The sequence below is a fragment of the Microchirus variegatus genome, assembly GCF_963457635.1.
Source record: "Microchirus variegatus genome assembly, chromosome: 8".
In the NCBI taxonomy this organism is placed as follows: Eukaryota; Metazoa; Chordata; class Actinopteri; order Pleuronectiformes; family Soleidae; genus Microchirus; species Microchirus variegatus.
The window spans coordinates 21,730,495-21,752,037 of NC_139809.1; the positions used below are offsets into that span (position 1 = coordinate 21,730,495).

Below are 21,543 nucleotides of genomic sequence, written 5' to 3' on the forward strand. Positions count from 1 at the left end.
CAACGTGTGGCCTGTCAGTAAAAGTCAAAGATGAATTTGTCTCTTGTGTTTTATGTTTATATGACGATCTGGAAGACCAAAGAGCAGGCACATGTGATCCAGTTGTATCGCAACATCAAAGATAATAGATAACTCATCATAAATAACATAGGAGCAGGATTGAATCCCTTCTTCCATGGGCCATAAACTTTATCCCAAGAAAACATCCTCAAAATATATTCTTTACTTTTTATGTTATGCTGCACACATTAGACAAAATGAGGCGAAATAATAGCAACTAATTAATACTAGGAAAAATCCACAGACTTGATTGTGGGTAATATCCTTCAGAAATGCTTCCTACCACAGATAGAACTGCTTTCAGTCATGACCTAACCTCTCCAGATTTCATGTGTGCAGAAGGGCCAAATGTGGCCCGCCATGGCTAAAGGGGGCCCAGTGCAAAACGAGAAAAAACAAGGGATAATCTGGAGAATTTGCCTTCACACATTTAAAGTCACCTTATCTCTCACTCAATCTTAATCTAATTTCATGATACCAGTGTGTGACGTATGTGAGAAAGAGGAGGGAATGGATCTGCTTCCTGTGAAAAGTTTGTCGCTGACCTTGTTCCGTCTATTTTCACCATTGCACTTATGATAATGGTGTTACTTCAAGAGCTCAATATTTTCTCAGCTGGTACTTGGAATAAAAGTTTGAGAACATCTGGTTTAGAAGGTATAAAATGACTTATCGGACTGATATCGATATCAGTTTTAAGCAGTGATACAGTATGTGAACTTATGTATTACTGGATAAGTGAGGAGATAATGTAAAATTTACCACTACTGAATTTGGATGGAGGTGAAAATCTGAGGCAGACGTCTTCACAAGGTCAGTGGAAACCAGTCTTATTTCTCTTCTGCACTTACAATGATACCAGTGAATGAAACGTAGGGACACAAACAAACACACACACACATCGAGGCAATGGAGTTTCAGCAGGAGTCCAGATGCCATGTAAACATACACCTCTGTGACATCTGCTGAATAGGTCATGTTATCTGATCTGTCCATCTGTGTGTGTGTGTTGATTACAGCGCAGTTGAGGCGTGCAGCTCCCAGACACAAAGCCTTATGTATTTCACCTCATCAGATTTTATTAACGGTCAAGCTTAAGACTCTGCTGTCATCCACAGAGGTGGCTAAACGTTAAAATATCCCAGGAGACAGGGGTAAATGAGTGACTCTGAAGTGCTTTACAGGCTCTGACACACACCTTTCCACCCATTTTCCATTTGACTTACCATATTTCCTCTTTCATTCATTTACTATGAGAAGAAAAAACAAAACCCAGTGTGGATGTTTGCTTTAACTTCAGCTTTTCATATTAGATCTATAATAGAACAAGTAGATTTACTGTACATTGCTGCAACAGTAAGTTGTTCATTTTTAATGGGGTTAAAACATTGTCATGAGAAATTCAAAATTAGTTAATAGCAATTAGGGCTAGAACTATTCATCAGTTATTAATCACTTACTAAATAAAGTGTCAACTCTTGATAACCTATAAATCGGTTTGGGTGTTATTTTAAATAGCAGATTTTAATTGATAGAAAATTGATTTTTCAGCTTCTTAATATTTTCTGGTTTCTAATGGTCTTTTCTAGTCTCAATGACCACTCAAAGCTTCTTTACACTACAATTTTGTTTTTCACCCATTCACTCACACATTCAGAGAGCGCATCTATGTACAGTGTCTTTCATATCCTCATAGCCATTGACATGCTGCCGGCACAGCCATCAGGAGCAATCTGGGGTAAAGTGTCTTGCCCAAGGACACAACGGCATGTAGACTAATGGGGCCGGGAAAAATAGGGTTAGAACTATATGTTTCTCTTGAATCTTTTCAGTCAGAGCTAATGAAAATTAAATGTAACAAATAAATAAAGCTGCATCATATCAAGTGAATGCATAGTTGAATGTCTATGTGCAATAGTTCTGCTGTTCCTGTCAGCATCCACAAGCACTGTGGTACTGTACATGTACGGAGCACTCAGGTCAGCCGCCTTCAGCGTCAAACAGCGAGTGATCCGACTGAAAGTAATTCATGTTTTCTGACAAATTTAGTTTTGATGATTTCTTTGTTATATGGAGCAAAGAATAATTAGTGTGCTTGCTGAAAGGTGTGGAACGTTCGGCCGGAACCGGTGTAGTGTGGAAATTGAAGAGAGTGTTCCTGACCCTTGTCGTTTTTCCGCCATATTGGATTGCATAGAAAGTGAAACTAAACTTTAACACAGGTCACAAATTTTGTCCAATCTTCACGAAACTTGACGTACATGATCACTGGACCAAGCCTCACAAAAGTTACCAGAAGAATTTTTGATTTTTGGAAGCATTTGCCCGTCCCAGCCAGACGAATTTGGCAGCATATATCAGGAACGCTTTGACGCATCGAAACCAAACTCTGTACATGAACTCTGGACTCCAATATGAGGAAGCACAAGATCTGAAAAATGAAGTATTGATGAAATTCTCAGCTGAAGCATCAACACACTCTATTCCACTAGCTGCTCGCATTAGTGAAATGCACCTGAGCAAGCACACTCTGTGGTTCCCCTGGAAATGCATTGTAGTTGAATAATGGAATACTACTGCCTATGAGATACTCTCCACATAACAGCAAAATGCGATGCCATTCATATACACCAGGGGTTCTCAAAGTTTTGATACCTGAGGGCCAATTTAGGAACCCAACATTGGACTGAGGGCCACAAAAGGAAAAACAAAAAAGGGAAAAAAACAGAAAGAAATCCCATGTGTAATAATTTTAATGACCACATTGCAGTTCTACAGTTTAGCGTTAAGTAATATAAGCATTAATATAATAACGCTTTATAATTTACTGGGTAATTACCCAGTATTTTGGCCATTGCTCTTACCTTCTAATTACAGGTCAATACCAAGTAACACATTTCTGTTACCATATATTTACTGGGTAAATAGCTAGTAATTGGGGGCTGTAGCTACCTGCTTATTACCAGCTTATAACCCAATAATACACTAAAATTCACCATATAGAAACCAGGTAAATACTCAGTATTTTTGTTTACACTTATTGGTCTGTATCCAGTAATGTCCAATAAACATTTAACAAGCTCAGTACCTTTTGGATTAAAACTATCAACTGTAATTCATTGCGGGCCGCCAGAAATGTTTCTGCGGGCCGCCATTGGCCCCCGGGCCGCACTTTGAGAACCAATGATATACACCATTCAGTGAATTATTAAGGGCGCACACGCACATCAAGATAATTACAGAATTAATGTTTCATTTGATTACATTGATCAGAGCCAGAACCTACAACATCAACTGGAATGTGAGGTGTAAACAACTGGCCAAACCTGAGACCTACTGCATAATACAGTGGACATTTGATAACCCTGATACATAGCAAATGAAAGGTGATGAAGCAGACTCTGCAGCAAGAAACTAACTGTCCACAGAGGAAAATACAGGGAGCTGGGAGGGAGCTCAACAGGCCCAGACACGTTATTCAGCATTCAAAGGAGGCGAGTGTTACAGAATGTAGGCACTGGGGACATACATGCACGTATACAGTACAGTACGCACGCACGGACATACTGTATGGATGACATGGGAAGGCCATAGCATCTGGAGAAGGACTGTCACTGGATGTATGGTTCCCAATGGTTAGGGTTAGGCACAGAAAAAGGATAAATATATATGTAGTATATATAGTACGAGGTCTGAAGCATTTGATGATAGTATGATAGTGTTTGTGAGAGAGTTTGATAGTTTATGTATGTATATACAGTATATATATATATATATATATACAGTATATATATATATATATATATATATATATACACATTCGTACACATATATACATACACACACATATATATACATACGTATATATATATACCCGTATATATACATGTACTAAACCCACAGCAGGAAATTCCTCATCAGCACCTTTGAAGCACTGCTTCGTCAGCTAGCATTCTGACGCTAATGTTAGCTGCTGTTCAAGTCTGTGTCTCCGTTAGTTAGACAAAGTAACTGTTCAGTAACAGCAGTCATTTACTGTTAATGTTACGATTATACACACATGCCTAATTTTGTTTAAATAATTCTTGCTCACTTTCTGTAAATCATATAAACGTTATTTCACTTCTCAAATATCACTGTGTTTGTCTCCTATATGATATATTTAACTGGACTTTCTTATCCAAACAACCAATGATTTATAAAGGAAAATCATTTACAGGGGTGCCCAAAATTTTGCATACCACTGTATATATACATATACATATACACATATACACATATATACATATATACACACACACATACACAAACAAACCTCAGGTTTCCAGGTTTGTGGAGTGTAGTTTGATGTCCAAGCAGCTTGGTCCTTCCTGACCTGGAAAACACAATATTCCAAAACATTCACTTGGATCATCACATTTTCTGTTACAACTTGTTTTTCCGTGTGCCTTCCTTACCCATGGGTCAAACATTGTTCTCCTCCAGCTGTTCTCGTCAGATTCTGCATTCATACCTGAGGAAGTGGGAGGAGAAAAGAATGCAATCAAACAGATGTGACTGTACACAACACTTCTACTTATTTTCTCCTCTTATAAGTGGTGGAAAATGTACTGCACTCCGCTGTGTTTTAAATCACATCCTTTACTGTGTAATTTAAAAAGTATAATTCATGCACCAGATAGTTTTTGACAGTGAATGACGGGGTTTCCCCTACATGTAATTGATTGTGGTTTTTTTGGTTGTTGTTTTATGTTTATATTAATGTATATTATTTTTTTGTGAAATGTGACACTACGTTGCAAATACCCAATTACCCCTACCCTTATTTTGAAAAACCAACACCGGAGTCACAACCTGCCTGTCTGCGGCACGTGACAGATGAAGAGAGTAGAGACAACAGTCAGACGTGGAGGGAGAGAAAAGGGTGAAAGAAAGGTACCTAAGCTAGGTTATATTTGATACAGTTTTGTTAGATTAGTATAGATGGATTAGGCTACAGAAAAACATCCTGAGTCAGGATAAATGTGTTAATGACTGGTTAATACAGCATACCATTATTTCTATCATTATTTCAGAGAGTTTCTTATTAGGGCCCAAGCACAAAACGTGCGAGTTATATCGATCTTGCCAATAAATACGTTCTATGGATGCACTGAAAATTTGGTGTCCCAAAGAATTTTATCACCAAAACAAATCCACCGAAACAATGTTGTGATGATGCATGCAAAAACTGCGGCCCGCACACGCCTGTCTGTACCCACTTAGAGTCTGTCCAAGATCAGTTTGGAACACCAATAAAACGATTCCAACAAGATGTGAATACACTGTGGAACAGGAGCTATCAAATGCTGGAAAGTCTTTTTGCACAAAAGCGAAACTTGGCTGCATACATCGCAGATTATGAACTCCCCGCTACAATCACTGCATGGCGACTGTACTCGATCCTCCTCATAAAGAGATGCGTGGATAAAGCTCGAGAAATGATCCTGCTTGGAGATGGAGGAGGGCACAGCGCAGTGAGCGGCGTACAGCGCAGGAGCGGTGCGTACGGGAAAAATTAGGGTGAAATGTCTGATGAGGGGCACGCTCTATAATATAATATACTATAACTGCAATGCCCCGACTTTAGTGATGCAAGTACACACACTCCCAGCCATAACAATAAAATGAGAAAAAAACGATGACGTGAGGCAAAGTACAAGAAAACTTGTACAGCAGCAGCCTGCTCTTTCCCTGGGGTTGGAAGATGCACCGACAACATCGTACAGACATAAAGAGAAGGAAAAAAAACACCCCCCTGGTTTTTTTTGACAAATCGCACCCTGGTGGTGTGTATGCTTGCTACAGTACAAACATTCAGTTCATAGTCATTATTTCAAATGTTAAACAATGCCAAGTCTCACAGGAGACAGGATGGCACAGTTGTGTATGTAGTTGTGCTACAGCCTTGTATTTTTACTGTCTCATTTTCTTGAGGTGGTGGATGATGAGGGCAGGTAAAGTATTTGTGACCTTTGACCCATTTTGACTGATACCAGAGCTGCAACTAACGATTCTTTTCGTAATCCATTAATCTGTCAATTATTTTCTTGATTAATTGTTTGGTCCATAAAATGTCAGAAAACGCTAAAAAACGTTGATCAGTGTTTGTCAAACATAGAAATGACGATGTTCTCAAATGTATTATTTTGTCCAAAATGACCAAAATGATTCAGTTTTAATGATTTCTTTGTTATGTGGAGCAAAGAAACGAAGAAAATATTCACATTAAGAAGTTAAAACAATCAGAAATCTTGTTTTAATAATGAAAAAAAGCTTAATCCAATCGATTATCAAAATAGTTGACGATTAATTTAGTAATCAATGAATAATCGATTCATTCACACAATTCATGTAAGATTTGTGTCCCCTTGTCGTTTTTGCACAACACAAGAAAGAACCCCAACCTTATTAAAGCTACAAGCGGTCTGAAAAAATTTGGAATTGTTTTTTCCACTCAAAGCTGCTTTACACTATCCAATTCAACCCACTTTGTTTAAATAGCACAAGTTTAACAAACACAAAGTGGTTTCCAAAGTGCTGCACAATATGGTACAATTATTTTAATATAAACTAGGGCTCCCTCAAGTAACTCAAGTAATTAGAATATTAAACATTTTGACTACCATTAAAACAGCACTGTGTTGTGATGCAGAGGACAGGGTGGCAGTGATGACGCAGCGCAGTGAATGACAACCGTGGCACACACGGTAGAAGAAGAAGTGGAAACACAAAACAGGATGAGCTGACGTAGACACAGCGGAGAGAAGGCAGCATGCAGCGCGACAAAACAAACAGCGATGAAGGAAGCGACTGCCGGAACGCAGCAGCTAAAACTAGCCAGCATTGCTAATGCTCACTCGAGCAATAAAAGAAAAAGCTATAACTATAACGAGTTTAAGATCAGATAAACACTGATATGCTGTAACAGTGCTGCTCAACTCTGAGGGTGTCGTGTTTGTTTATTGGTTTTGGTTTGGTCTTTGCATTTAATCCTGTTTCTTTACTCAGGTGTTTTAAGTACGGGCTATTTTAGGCCTGAGGAACTGATTCTGAAAGGGTATTTACATGTAATTCATTATTTTTAATTTAATTGAATATTTTTTGTGGGTTTTTTTATGTTAAATAGGCAATCAGACAATCATAATATTTTTGTAAAAAAGAATCCAGTTGGTTCATTTTAAGAGACAAATCTTGTTTTGACACTATGAATTTAAAACAGCACAATGTCATTTTTAAGTAAAAAACATTTTTTGAGAGGAAATGGGAATATTTACATTGCAACTCAATTTTACGATGTGCGCCCCTAAATGTTCTGCTTGCCCTCCTATAATGTTTAGTTAAAGCAGTAAATAAACTTTCAAACACGACTCCCTCGACCACGTGTATGAAGGTATATTTGGTGCAAAAGTCACAAGCACATGTTACTGCAGATTTCACATGCGCAAACTAAAGTCACAAATGCGTAACCATAAAGTTGAAGTTGTACATTGAAGTCACAAATGTGTAACCGTAAAGTTGAAGTTGTAAAAAAATTTGTATACCTTGTTAACACAAATCCATGTTACAGGTACACAAATCCTTGTTACAGGTACACAAATCCTATCCTGTGCATCACAAATTCCAGCAGTCATGCACTCGACACTTTTGCTCCAATAGTTGCGGTGCAGTAGGAGCAAACACATTCACACACCTGTGTTTCATAATCTGAGAACATGTGTAACAGGGTCAGTTACTACAGCATATTTGTAACATACTGCAATTCATTACACCTGATATTTATTTTATATTTCCTTTTCATGTTATAATTACACAAAACGTGTGTATAGTTTTATTTTGTATATTTTATCCTGACACGGTAGGTTAAGTTCGCATGTGGAACCTTTGTCACTTTTCTGTTCCCCACGTTCACTTTTTCCAGTGCCCATCAGAGGGCACATTTTCGCTGTGGTTCACATGCTGATGGAAGTTTCTTTTATTTACCCTGTGTCAGAAATAAACGGAGACTGCTCCAAACGATATCCATCGAGTGACAAATTCTTCACAACGCAGACAAAACTACACCGGTTACACTTGGTGCCGTTCGACCCGTCGTTCCGTGGATCAGACTGCTGCGGACGCTGCTCCGCCATCACTCTGCCCCCGCTGCTGTGAGCTGCTGCCTCTGCTGCGTGCACCCGCGACTTCGCCCTGCACGCTGACTGACAGGTGTTACGCCGCTGAATGAACGTTTATGATGGGGTTTAATGCAATCACTCTGCTAGTGTAATTTGATGAATACGTGCACTGTTATGTAGTATTCTAATTTATTTATTTTTTTGGAACAATTTGATTTATTGGAATATTTACCGTGATTGGGTTGTGGTTTTGCTGGGATTAATTGAGCTTTAATGGTCAAGTTTTGAATGTTTTGATTTTTTGGTGTTCTGGAATATAGCTGCAGACGAGTTTTCCTTTTATTGTTTGTTTTGGAACATTGCTTTGTTGAACATGTCTGGTTTAAACGGTGCAGCAGCTAATGTCAATTTTGGTGTGGGGAGAGGTAATATGATTGCTTCACTGTGTGCTGGGAGGGGCAGGCCAGTGGCCCCATTTGGTGATAGCACAGATGATCATTCAGTTATTCACCAGCCATTTGTCCCTGCAGCTAGTTCCACACCTGTACAGGCACAACATCAGCCTGCACAAGTCATTTCTACTGAAGCATTAAGTGGTATCATTACTGATTTAGCGAAGCAGATAGGTGAGAGTATTTCAACCAATCTAGCTACCATGCTTCAGCCCCAGCAGCATCCCTTAGAGGACCAGCATACCACCCGCCTTGATCCGACCCAGGTTAAAGTAGTGGTTCAGTCAGATGCCAAAGCTCCACCTTACTTCAGAGGTGACCACACAGATGCATTCCCTATTCGTGAATGGGAGGACATGATGAGATGTTATATGTCAAGAATTAATTGTGACTCCCCTGAAGCCAAGTTCGACTTGGTCTTGTCTAGACTGACAGGGAAGGCAAGAGATGTGGTGAAGGTGTCGCTTCGCTGCCGTCATGGGCTCAGTGGCGAAGAGAAAGTCATAGCAGCGTTTGACATATTGAAACGCAACTTCAGTGAATTAACGTATTCCAGCCTACCAATGAAGGAGTTTTACAGCACTGTACCACGGGCTGGTGAGGATGCTATGGCATTCTGGATTAGGCTGAATAAATCCATCGATGCTGTTGATGAGTGCCTTCGGAGGAGGGGGAAGATGGTGGAAGACCCCAGTGCAGAGGTTGTGATGATGTTCATTAACCATTGTCCTGATCCCAGTCTTGCCATGATGTTTCAGCTCAAAGCTCCAGAAGAGTGGACCGCTGCTGAAGTCCAGGACCGTCTAGATAGCCGAGTGAGGAGGACTAAGCTGGATATGCATTCACAGCAGGCAGTATGTAGCCCCACTTTTGAAAGAAGTGCTGCTGATGTCATAACCGCAACACAAGTGGCGACAACGCATGAGTCATCACCACAACCTGGTCACCCGTGCCCCATTGCCAGTCAGTCACCTGTTGGCTGCATGGCTCCACAACCTGCATTGTTCCACTTGCCTCAGGTGCAACCTCCACTCCAAGCATGTGGTCGGCCTGTGCCGGTGTCAGATACTAGTGGTCAACAGGTTGTGTCAATGTTCGAAAAAGTGTTGTCCTTATGCACGGCTTCTCTCGTTAAAGGGCAGGGACAACAAAACCAGCGGAACCACTTTCGTGGCGGTCAAGGCCCCCAGCAATCTTCCTGCTGAGTTTGTGGCTCAAGAGATCACACAACACATTCACACTGCCGGCTGTACAGGTTATGCCTCAACTGTTTTAACCCTGGCCACATGAAGCGTGAGTGTTCACAACCCCAAAGTGATGCTAATGTGCAAGTACCACTCTCCTCCCCCGATGCTAATTTAAACTAGCCAGCCCATGCAAGGAGAGGGATCGCATGGGCAGCGTTGAAGAAGCCCTCAGCTGTACACCAGATCTTCAGAATGTTTATGTGAACTGCTGTAACAACATCCCTGATAAGAAAGTGATATTTGTTGGGTCACAGACAGTTGAAGGAGCAAGTGAATTGTTTTATGCTCCAGTGTCTGTCAGTGGCTGTTCTTCCCTGAAGGGGATGCTTGATTCTGGGAGCATGTCATGCACGTTGAGCGAGGAAGCAGAAGCTAAGCTGAAGATGGCAGGTGTCAGTATGGTTCCTCAACCTGTGCCCAGTGGGGTGGTGCTTGTCGGCTGTGGAGGTCTTCTTACACAGCCTAAATGTATCTATGTTTTGGACATTGAGATCTATGGTTCGAGGTACGAAGTTCCGACATTTGTAATATCTGGTCAGAGGGACGAGCTCATTATTGGAAGCAATGTGATTCGGCCCATATTACAGAGGATGAAGTCTGACAGGGGGTACTGGGAGTTGGTTTCCAGCAATAACTCTGACCCAGATTGTGAGCAGTTCCTCCAGTTGCTCAGCTGCATTTCCCGTTGGTCAGGCCCAGAGGTTCCAGACAAGATTGGGACGGTGAAATTGCGGCAAGCTGTCACTTTGTTGCCTCAGCAGGAATATGTGGTTTGGGGAAAGCTACCACCATCTGCACCTATGTCTCCAGGGAGCACTGTCATTGTTGAGCCCTCAACTGCCCGGTCTGCGCCTAGGAACATCATGGTTGGACGAGTCGTGACTCCAATGTGGGGTGATCGCTGGGTCCCGATGAAAGTGCTGAACCCCACCCAGGACCCCATAACACTGTGTCGCAACGTCAAACTTGCTGATGTTTTCCCCTGTGTAGCTGCTGAAGATTTACCCATCACCCAGGGGATGTGCGAGATCCAGGCCAGTCAGCCCGGCAACGTTAGCGTGACAGAAGGTGCTGTGGGGGATCCAATGCAACTCCTCCGTGCCTGTGGGTTAGATGAGGTAGGCATTGCGGATTGTGAGGTATCAGATGAATGGAAAAGGAAGTTGGCAGAACTTGTGCTGGCCTATCAAGATGTATTTTCAATGGACAAGCTGGATTGTGGTGAAGCTACAGGTTTTGTCCATCGTATACACCTGACTGATGAACGTCCATTCAGACTTCCTTTCCGACGTGTCCCTCCTGCTGATTACCAGAAGTTGAGAGAAGTTCTGTCGGATATGGAGATGAAAGGGGTAATTCGCAAGTCCATCAGTGACTATGCATCGCCTTTAGTGATGGTATGGAAGAAGTCTGGTGATTTGAGGATCTGCACCGACTTTCGCTTACTTAATGCCAAGACTGTCAAGGATGCTCACCCGTTACCTCATCAGGCAGACTGTCTTGCAGCCCTCGGTGGTAATGCCCTCTTCAGCACCATGGATCTTACATCAGGGTTTTACAACATTCCCCTCCATGAGTCTGACAGGCGCTACACGGCCTTTACAACACCACTGGGCTTGTATGAATACAACAGACTTCCACAGGGCCTCTGCAACAGTCCTGCATCCTTTATGAGAATGATGCTCAGCATCTTCGGCGACATGAACTTCACCAGCCTTCTTTGTTATCTGGACGATCTGCTGGTGTTTGCACCATCGGAAGGGGAAGCATTAAAACGACTTGAAATGGTGTTCTCCAGGCTGAGGGCCAACAATCTTAAGCTTGCACAGAAAAAGTGCCATTTTCTCAAAAGGTCGGTGAAGTTTCTGGGACACGTGGTGGACGCTGGTGGAGTGTCAGTGGATGAGGAGAAGGTGAAGGTGATCACTGGGTTCCAAAAGGAAGATCTGATGGACAGTGATGGCTGCACCCCATGTCAATGGAAAGTGAAATCATTCCTTGGGATGGTTCTGTTCTACCAACACTTTATACCAGGATGTTCCCGCATTGCCAAACCACTGTACTCACTGACTGCTGGTCAGAAGAGGAGACCTGGTGGCTGCAGATTGAAGGGGAGGCCTGGGACCTTCCGGAGACTGACTCCGAGTGACTGGACTCCAGCTTGTGAAACGGCATTTGATCAACTTAAAAGCGCACTACTTAACAGTGTGATGCTGGCACACCCAGACTTCGAGAGACCATTCATTTTATCCACTGATGCTTCATTGGATGGTCTGGGTGCGGTCTTGTCTCAGGTACCAGAAGGCGAGGAAAGAGCAAGGCCTATAGCTTTTTCCAGCAAGTCTCTCACTCGCAGCCAAGTGAATTACCCAGCACACAGACTTGAATTTCTGGCTCTAAAGTGGGCTGTATGTGATAAATTTAGCCATTGGCTGAAGGGTCATAAATTTGTAGTCTGGACTGACAATAACCCCCTTACATATATCTTGACCAAGCCAAAGCTGGACACCTGCGAGCAACGATGGGTCTCCAAGCTGGCCCCATACTCCTTTGAGATCAAGTATGTTCCAGGCAGACTTAATGTGGTGGCGGACGCTCTGAGCAGGGACCCATTTGTGAAGCCTGTGGCTCAGCGCCTCCTGTCGGAGCCATACACCAGGTTGCTGGAGCAGGTCTCTGATGTGGATGAAGTTGGGGTTCAAGGTGCTTTCCGCTTGACATGCCAGCCGCAAGTGCTGGACAACACATCACTCTCCAATGTTGCTAATGTCTCCATGTCAGACGATGATGTGTCTTCCATCCTTTCATCGTGTACTGACTGGGATCTTGCTCCTAGACAGCGTGCAGTTTCCCTAGCTGACCACTTGGGTGTTCTGACTGCACCGGGATGTGGTACTCTGCCGTCGCTGTCCAGAGCCGACCTGTTGTCTCACCAGAGGGAGGACGAATGTATATCAAGGGTTGTGCATTATGTGGAACGGAGGCGTAGACCTTCCAGGCGTGAGCGTTTTCGTGAGAGTCATCAAGCATTAAGGGTCCTAAAGCAATGGGAGAGGCTGACATTTCTTGACGGCATTCTTTACAGGGTAACGAAAAACCCGCTGACCAAACACAAAAGGTTTCAGTTTGTCATTCCAGAATCCCTTAAGTCTGCAGTCTTGGCTGGAGTCCATGACAGTGCTGGTCATCAGGGCCAACCTCGTACACTCTCCCTTGCACGACAACGCTTCTTTTGGTATGACATGGAGAAGGATGTGCGCAACCATGTGCGCTCCTGCCAGAGATGTATTCTCAGTAAGACACCTGAACCCGCTGCTAGAGCTCCCTTGGAGAACATAAGGACCAGCGCTCCTCTGGAGCTTGTGTGCATAGATTTCTGGTCAGCTGAGGACTGTAACAACAAGTCCGTGGATGTCCTTGTAGTAACCGACCATTTCACGAAGTTGGCGCACGCATTTCCATGTCAAGACCAGACAGCGAGGAGAGTAGCTAAGAAGTTGTGGGATGGTTTTTTCTGTGTGTACGGCTTTCCTCAGCGCCTTCATTCGGACCAAGGGGCGAATTTTGAGAGCGAGCTGATTGCTGAACTGATGAAGCTGTCAGGGGTTGAAAAGTCACACACCTCGCCATATCATCCTATGGGGAATGGTGGTACGGAGAGGTTCAATCGCACTCTGGGCAATATGTTGAGATCTCTGCCCCCTCGCTCCAAACTGAAATGGCCTCAGATGATCCAGACCATGACCTTTGTATATAACTGCACAGTACACGAGACCACCGGGTTCGCACCCTTTTATTTGATGTTTGGCAGGGTGCCGAGGCTTCCAGTTGACCTCCTCTTTAAAAATGTTCTCCATGATGCCACTGTGTGTGACTACAATGATTATGTGAGGTCGTTGTTGGAAGACTTGCACTGTGCCATGACACTGGCCCAAAAGAACTGTACGGCTGAGCAGAAACATCAGTGCGATCAGTATAATAAACGGGTCAAAGGTCAACCTCTTTCTATTGAGGATCAGGTCTTGGTGGCAAACAAAGGTGCTCGAGGGAAATGCAAACTTTCTGACAAGTGGGAGCCCACTGTCTACACTGTGGTGTCCTCAAAGCCTGCTTTACATATCTACCGCATCAGGAGTCAAGGTGGACGTGACCGTGTTGTTCATCGGAACCTTCTGCTCAATGTCAACTTCTTTCCCCTTGCTGTGGCCTTGGATGATGGTATGGCCCATGCATCCATGCCCATCCCAGGTGCAGCCAGTGGCCCTCCTCCATCTGACTGGCATGGAACAGAGCCGTCAGTGGTGGGATCTGATGTTGGTGTGGCTGGACCGTCCCTTGCTGGTTCCCTCTCTGGTGTTGGTGACTTGGAGGATGACCGTACTGCCTCATGGGTCCATGAGCAGGCTTCTGTGGATGTGGATCCTGGGTCAGATGGCCCCTCACCTTCCCCTGTTGCCTTGCCCGCTGCTGCGGGAAGTTTTGTTCTCGGCCCTCCAGCTGCCTCCCCTGTTCCCCTGCCACGTCTTTCGCCTGTTTCTTCCGATCTGTCTCGGGTATGGAGGGTCAACTTACCTCACGTTTTGGCAGGGTCATTAGACCAGTGTGTCGTTTGATCGAGTCTATGACTCAACTTGAGTCCCTCCTAGGGGGCGGGCCTCGTTCTGCATTTGTTGCTCATGTGTGAGGTGTGTACCTGATTTTTATTTTATTTTTTTGTTGTTTGTTTTGTTTTTTTTTCTTTTTTTTCTTTTGTGTGAGTGCGGTGTACTCCTGGATTGCTTTTCCTGTTGTTTTCATAATATGCTATTGTATGGGGTGTTCCTTTTTGGTCCACATTGTCAGCCATGGTGTGTGGTGTAAATGGCACCACGCTTTATCTATGGAGTGTTATGAGTTCTCGCTGGGCAACGAGCAGGTCTCTAATTCTCTTATCCTTTCAGTAGGAAGCGGATGTTGCTGAATGATATGAACATGTGTTTGTGTTTCTGTCGTGGCTGGTTTTGCGTATGTGGTTTGTAATGGGACCCAGGATTTTGTGTAATTCTAGGGGGGAGAGTGTAACAGGGTCAGTTACTACAGCATATTTGTAACATACTGCAATTCATTACACCTGATATTTATTTTATATTTCCTTTTCATGTTATAATTACACAAAACGTGTGTATAGTTTTATTTTGTATATTTTATCCTGACACGGTAGGTTAAGTTCGCATGTGGAACCTTTGTCACTTTTCTGTTCCCCACGTTCACTTTTTCCAGTGCCCATCAGAGGGCACATTTTCGCTGTGGTTCACATGCTGATGGAAGTTTCTTTTATTTACCCTGTGTCAGAAATAAACGGAGACTGCTCCAAACGATATCCATCGAGTGACAAATTCTTCACAACGCAGACAAAACTACACCGGTTACACATGCACAATATGTGTGCATTTGTAAACCGTAAAGTTGAAGTTGTAAATATTTTTTTTATACCTTGTTAACACGAAATAGGACTACAGGTACACAAATCCTTGTTACAGGTACTCAAATCCTTGTTACAGGTACACAACTACAAGTCAATTGATACAAGTGCTCGAATCTGCTTCTACGAGTTTCAGATACTTTTTTTCCTCGCTAGGTGGTATAAGTGGTGCAAAAGGATTTGTAACTTGTGCACGCCGAGCGAATCGATCAATAAGAAAACAAGGCTTAGAGTGGGCGGGGCTTAGGAAGCTCTCTGCTGAGTTTTGAGTGACAGCTCGGAGTCGCAGATTCACGACATTAAAAGTGTCAAATATACGAGAAAATAAAGTTGCAGATTTATGAGATTAAAAGTACATTTCCATTTTATTATATATATAGACTCACGCCCACCATTTCCACCCGCTGTTTATGTGTTTTATACATATGAACCTATCTATATCAGTTCAGTCTGTGGGCTCCCGGCTGCCTCGCTGCGCTGGGGGAGAGACGGTCTTTGTGGGTGACAGCGGCTGGATAACCTGCCTTCACCAGCTGACTGACAGACATTTACTCAACCAGAATAGTTTTAATATCGGCTCCATGAGAAGAAATCAACAGTGTTTAACTGATTAATTTACTTTTTTTCTTCGCCCAGGCAAAGCCGTGATCGCGCACCTATCTCTGAGGAGAGGCGGAGGAGGGTGCCGTCAAGCCAAGCGTAGCGACAACAGTAGTGACAACACCACACTGGCGTGACAGATTTTAATTTTTTAACTTTATTTTCTTTAGTTAGTTTTAATAAATAAACTTACAACAGTAAGTGAGTAGTAGTTGAGGGAAGAAACCTTGATATCTGACAAGGTTTGATTAGTTAATAGTGTGAAAAGGTGAAAAAAATGTATAACAGCGGAGCTCCAGGGGGTGTGTGGTGCTTGTTGTATCCGCTCTGGGGCTCCAGGGAGGCGGGTAGGTGGTGGTCGTTGTCCCTGCTGTGGTGCTCCAGGGTGTGGAGCGGGAAATTTGTGAAAATGAAGAAAATAGCAAAGTTAAACTAACGTAAAACAGTTATTATTAATCTAAATAGTGTGTTTAATGTGTAAAAATTTGAAAAAAGTATAAACGTGGAGCTCCGAGTGGGAGATACTTGTGGTATTTATACTCAATATATTAAGCACATGGACAGGCTAACGTACTAATCACTTCCGTCAAACCACTCCCGTCGTTTCGGTGTGTAATTACAGTTTTTAGGGGAAAAAAAATCCAGTATTGTCACACCAGGGTGTTGGTCTCCGGGGCTGCAGCTGGATGCTCCTCCTGCGAGGCAGCCGGGAGCCCACAGACTGAACTGATATAGATACGGTTCATATGTATAAAACACATAAACAGCGGGAGAAATGGTGGACGTGAGTCTATATACTTAATAAAATGGAAATTTACTTTTAATCTCATAAATCTGCGACTTTATTTTCTCGTATATTTGACACTTTTAATGTCGTGAATCTGCGACTCCGAGCTGTCACTCAAAACTCAGCAGAGAGCTTCCTAAGCCCCGCCCACTCTAAGCCTTGTTTTCTTATCGATCGATTCGCTCGGTTTGCACAAGTTACAAATCCTTTTGCACCACTTATACCACCTAGCGAGGGAAAAAAGTATCTGAAACTCGTAGAAGCAGATTCGAGCACTTGTATCAATTGACTTGTAGTTGTGTACCTGTAACAAGGATTTGTGTACCTGTAACAAGGATTTGTGTACCTGTAACAAGGATTTGTGTACCTGTAGTCCTATTTCGTGTTAACAAGGTATAAAAAAATATTTACAACTTCAACTTTACGGTTTACAAATGCACACATATTGTGCATGTTCTCAGATTATGAAACACAGGTGTGTGAATGTGTTTGCTCCTACTGCACCGCAACTATTGGAGCAAAAGTGTTGAGTGCATGACTGCTGGAATTTGTGATGCACAGGATAGGATTTGTGTACCTGTAACAAGGATTTGTGTACCTGTAACATGGATTTGTGTACCTGTAACAAGGATTTGTGTTAACAAGGTATAACATTTTTTTTACAACTTCAACTTTACGGTTACACATTTGTGACTTCAATATACAACTTCAACTTTATGGTTACGCATTTGTGACTTTAGTTTGCGCATGTGAAATCTGCAGTTACATGTGCTTGTGACTTTTGCACCAAATATACCTTCATACACGTGGCCCTCACCTCAGTCACCTGACAAGCAGCGTTTATCCCGTTTAACTGCTGCCCAACTCGCTTTTTTTTGAGCAGTGGAACTCAATTTTGGACATTTCATGTCCGTTTTGATATAAAACAACATCACTTCCTGTGTGCAGTGCAGGAATCATGTCACCAGGTGACACTGAGACCGACTTAGTGTGAACTCATATGACAATGGTTGAATGCGACAGACATTTATTTTCAAGTTACACACTACTAAAGATTATTTAGCCGATTTACAGTCAGGCATGTCCGCAGACAGCCCAGTGTTACTGATGAGTATAACTTGTGCTGATGCCACATGTGAAGGACCCCAAGCCAGAAGTTATGGAAAAGACTTCAACAATCCTGGTGAAAATGTAAGGCTTTTAGGGATGGGCATTCCATGAAGAAAAAAAACACTATTTGAAATCATGCAACATTTAATCATCAAAAGATCAGTTCCTGAGCCACAGCCTCCAACATTGTCACTGCAAACTATAGATATGTCTTATCCTGATGCATAAACCACTTTTTAATGTCCAATTTCTTGCCTCAAATGCCTCAAGAGTTTACCAGGACATGCAAAGGTACCGCTGCTCTGTACCGAGCACAATGAGTGCGGTGTGTCTGCATTAGCGGGGCTGTGCACCTGCCAAACTATATTATATACACTGCCTGTCCACCTAAAAGAAGGGTCACACACTCTTAGGGATGGGACTTTTTGACAACAAATCGATCGACAATCGACACGTGCGCACCTCCACAAAAAAATGTATAGTAAAAAAAGTCGAAGTGTCACAAACACGTAAAGTTCACGACCACGGAGGTTGAGGAAGCTGTGCACGAAAAGGTGATCCTGTTGTCCAGGCTCCCTGCGCTCTCACATGATGATGTGTGCGTCGGTGTAAAGGATTTTGAAAGAGGATTACTCAAAAAGTACACAGTAAAAGTACTTGATATTATTCATGCAGGTAGTCTAGGAAATACTTTCAATAGTGTATGAATCTTGGACTACTTATGGGAAATGAGCTTTTTATACCATGTCAAAGTTGGGTGAAATCGACTTAATCGTGTACTCTGTAAAGGATTTTGACAGAGGATTACTCAAAAAGTACACAGTAAAAGTACTTGATATTATTCATGCAGGTAATCTTGGAAGTACTGAGTTCAGTGGTGTATGAATATTGGACTACTTATGGGAATTAAGCGTTTTATTCCATGTCAAATTTGGGCGAAATCGACTTAATCGTATACTCTGTTAGGTATTTTGACAGAGGATTACTCAAAAAGTACACAGTAAAAGTACTTAATATTATTCATGTAGGTAGTCTAGGAGGTACTTAATTCAGTCGTGTATGAATCTTGGACTACTTATGGGAAATAAGCTTTTTATTCCTTGACAAAGACAAAAAAACGTCCATAACGCTGGTGTGTTGTTCCATGTTGTTGCTCTCCGGGGCTGCACTACACACTGTCACTCCCAGCTCTTCAGTGACGTTTCATTACCCTTACCGTAAACGTTAGTAGATTCGCGCACTAGAAAAAAACGTGCGGCTGATTTGACCAGGCAAACGCGAACCACGGCTGGCTTGACCGCAGTGTGGTACAGCACCTGTTAAACGCTGGAAAGTCTCTGCGCAAAAGTGAAACTTGGCTGCGTGCGGCACAGATTATGAACTCCCCGCGACATTAAATTCACACCAGAGAACATTCTCTCTCTTTGAGCAGTTAACTAAAGACATCAGCTCATCTGATGCATCTGTTATTCTCCTAATTACAGCGTTAAATCGTCTTCTTTCACAAAGATTAAGGCCACGGAGTGAAAAAGATGAAAAGTGCGCTCTGCTCCTCAGAGTCTGTCACGTTTCACTCAGATCACCTGCACTTCATCGCGACTGTACTCCACCCTCGTCATAAAGATCATTATTCTTATGTGGGGATAAAACACGTAGAGAAATGATCCAGGCTGCTTTGGAAGAGACCGCTTTGAGACGCAGGAGCGCAGAGCGAGGAACGGCGCAGGAGAGGGAGAAGGGAACAGCGCAGGGGCGGTGCGCAGAAATAAAAGGGCCGTTTGTCTGCACCAGATGAGGCAGATGAGGGGGCACTACCACTTTTATATTTATGTTGCATTATTTTACTTTTAAATGTTACCATTGCATGGCTTGTTTTAAGATTCACTGGCTGATTACTTAATTAATATTTAACTTAAGTGGAAAAAAATGTATATTATTTATTTAATTTCAAGAGTGTCTTTTTGTAAGACTCTATAGCTGGTGTTTAAGTATTGTTAATAAATGTCTTACAATAACACATAATAGTCATAGTTAAACATTTCCAGTGCTTTTAATTATTTTATTTTTTTTACAAAAACGCCGTGGGCCGCCGGTGGGCCCGAGAGATACCACCGGGCTTAGCCGGTTTTCTGGGGGAAACCCTGAGCTGACCTCATTCTTTGGGCACATAATGTTGCTGAACCTATAGACCAACTGCAGCAACCCCAGATCATAGCACTGTCCCCACAGGCAGATACAGTAGGCACTAGGCATGATGGGTGTATGACTTCATTGCATATACAATACAGTGTATAATATGTCCCATGTCGACACAAACCACACTTGTCAGTCGGAGAATTTCACTCTTTGTGTTGGGTGGAGCAGGCAGCAGCTCACACAAACACTGCAGCTCGAGTGAGGGTTAGGTTACCAATGCATGCTCACAGACAGCACTGTGCTCTGAGAGCCAGAACTACTAACAGTGTATGATAAGTTTGTTCTTAAGCATGGTTAAGTTGACGCTGACAATGGTTCCTCTATGCAGCGCTCGAGTGCGGAGATTCAAATACAGTAAGATTTGTTTGAACAGTTAGCTTCCTCATTAAACCTGTCTGTCCGTCACTGATGGTTTGCATTGTTCTTGCATACAAGGCTGTGTAACACAAAGTTATTTGATTTAACAAATTATAAGCAATCTGTCTGTTAACAAATAAACATGGTTTTGATTCTTGTACACTATTACTATAGTACAGTTGTGTGTGTGTGTGTGCGTGTGTGTGTGTGCGCGTGCGTGTGTGTGTGTGTGCGCGCGCGTGCGTGTGTGTGTGTGTGTGTGTGTGTGTGTGTGTGTGTGTGTGTGTGTGTGTGTGTGTGTGTGTGTGTGTGTGTGTGTGTGTGTGTGTGTGTGTGTGTATACAGTGGTATGCAAAGGTCTGGGCACCCCTGTAAATGTTCATGATCTTCCTTTATAAATCATTGGTTGTTTGGATAAGAAATGTCAGTAAAATATATCATAAAGGAGACAAACACAGTGATACCATGTTAAAATGAAAACATGGCCTCACTGTCTTTTAAACACAGTGTGTAGCTGAGTCACAGCTGCCAGCGAAGTAATAGAATATAATATATGTTTGCTAGCAATGTTTTTATAACAGTAATAATAAGACATTTGGTCATAATTACGAATGGCAGTAGCTGAAATGGCTCCTGGTACGAATTCTAATTACAATTGTCCACACTATTATTTATGTAATTCAAAATAAATGTCTGTTTTTGATATTTAGGGTTCGAGCATGACTGTGCAAGAACCCTCTTGAAATGCAAAGGATTATTATTATTATAATATATTCATTTTGCATCATAAATAGTATTATTAAGTATACGTGTGATACCATGATGCAATATTGTGAACAGTTGTTTTTTCCCCACTTTTATCTCCTCTTGACCACAATAGATGCTCATTGGCCCCCAGGTCATTTGAATTTGAGACCCCTGCTCTAAACGCTTCATATAGCTTCCAGTTAGAGCCTGGTGGAAGGTATTTTGATACACTCCTTGTTTGAAGTGTGCTGTGAACAATGCACAGTGACACCGTCTGCAGCAAGATGATATTGTAGGTCTTTGGAGCTGGTCTGTGGGTTGACTGTGCCATCCTTCGCCTATAATAATAATAATAATGCATTATATTTAA

General features: G+C 42.6%; 1 protein-coding gene across 1 annotated transcript in view; it reads right to left on the minus strand.

The window, feature by feature from the left end:
* The window catches only part of b4galnt3b (beta-1,4-N-acetyl-galactosaminyl transferase 3b), a gene marked incomplete at its 3' end in the record, with an annotated part of 60,678 nt that overhangs the window by 33,736 nt on the left and 5,399 nt on the right, over positions 1–21,543 (minus strand). The window contains exons 2-3 of the mRNA XM_083894280.1: positions 4,518–4,573; positions 4,376–4,435 (exon numbers count right to left, since the gene is read on the minus strand). Of these exons, the coding sequence (XP_083750406.1) occupies positions 4,376–4,435; positions 4,518–4,573 (116 nt within the window). The remainder of the gene's footprint in view (positions 1–4,375; positions 4,436–4,517; positions 4,574–21,543) is intronic.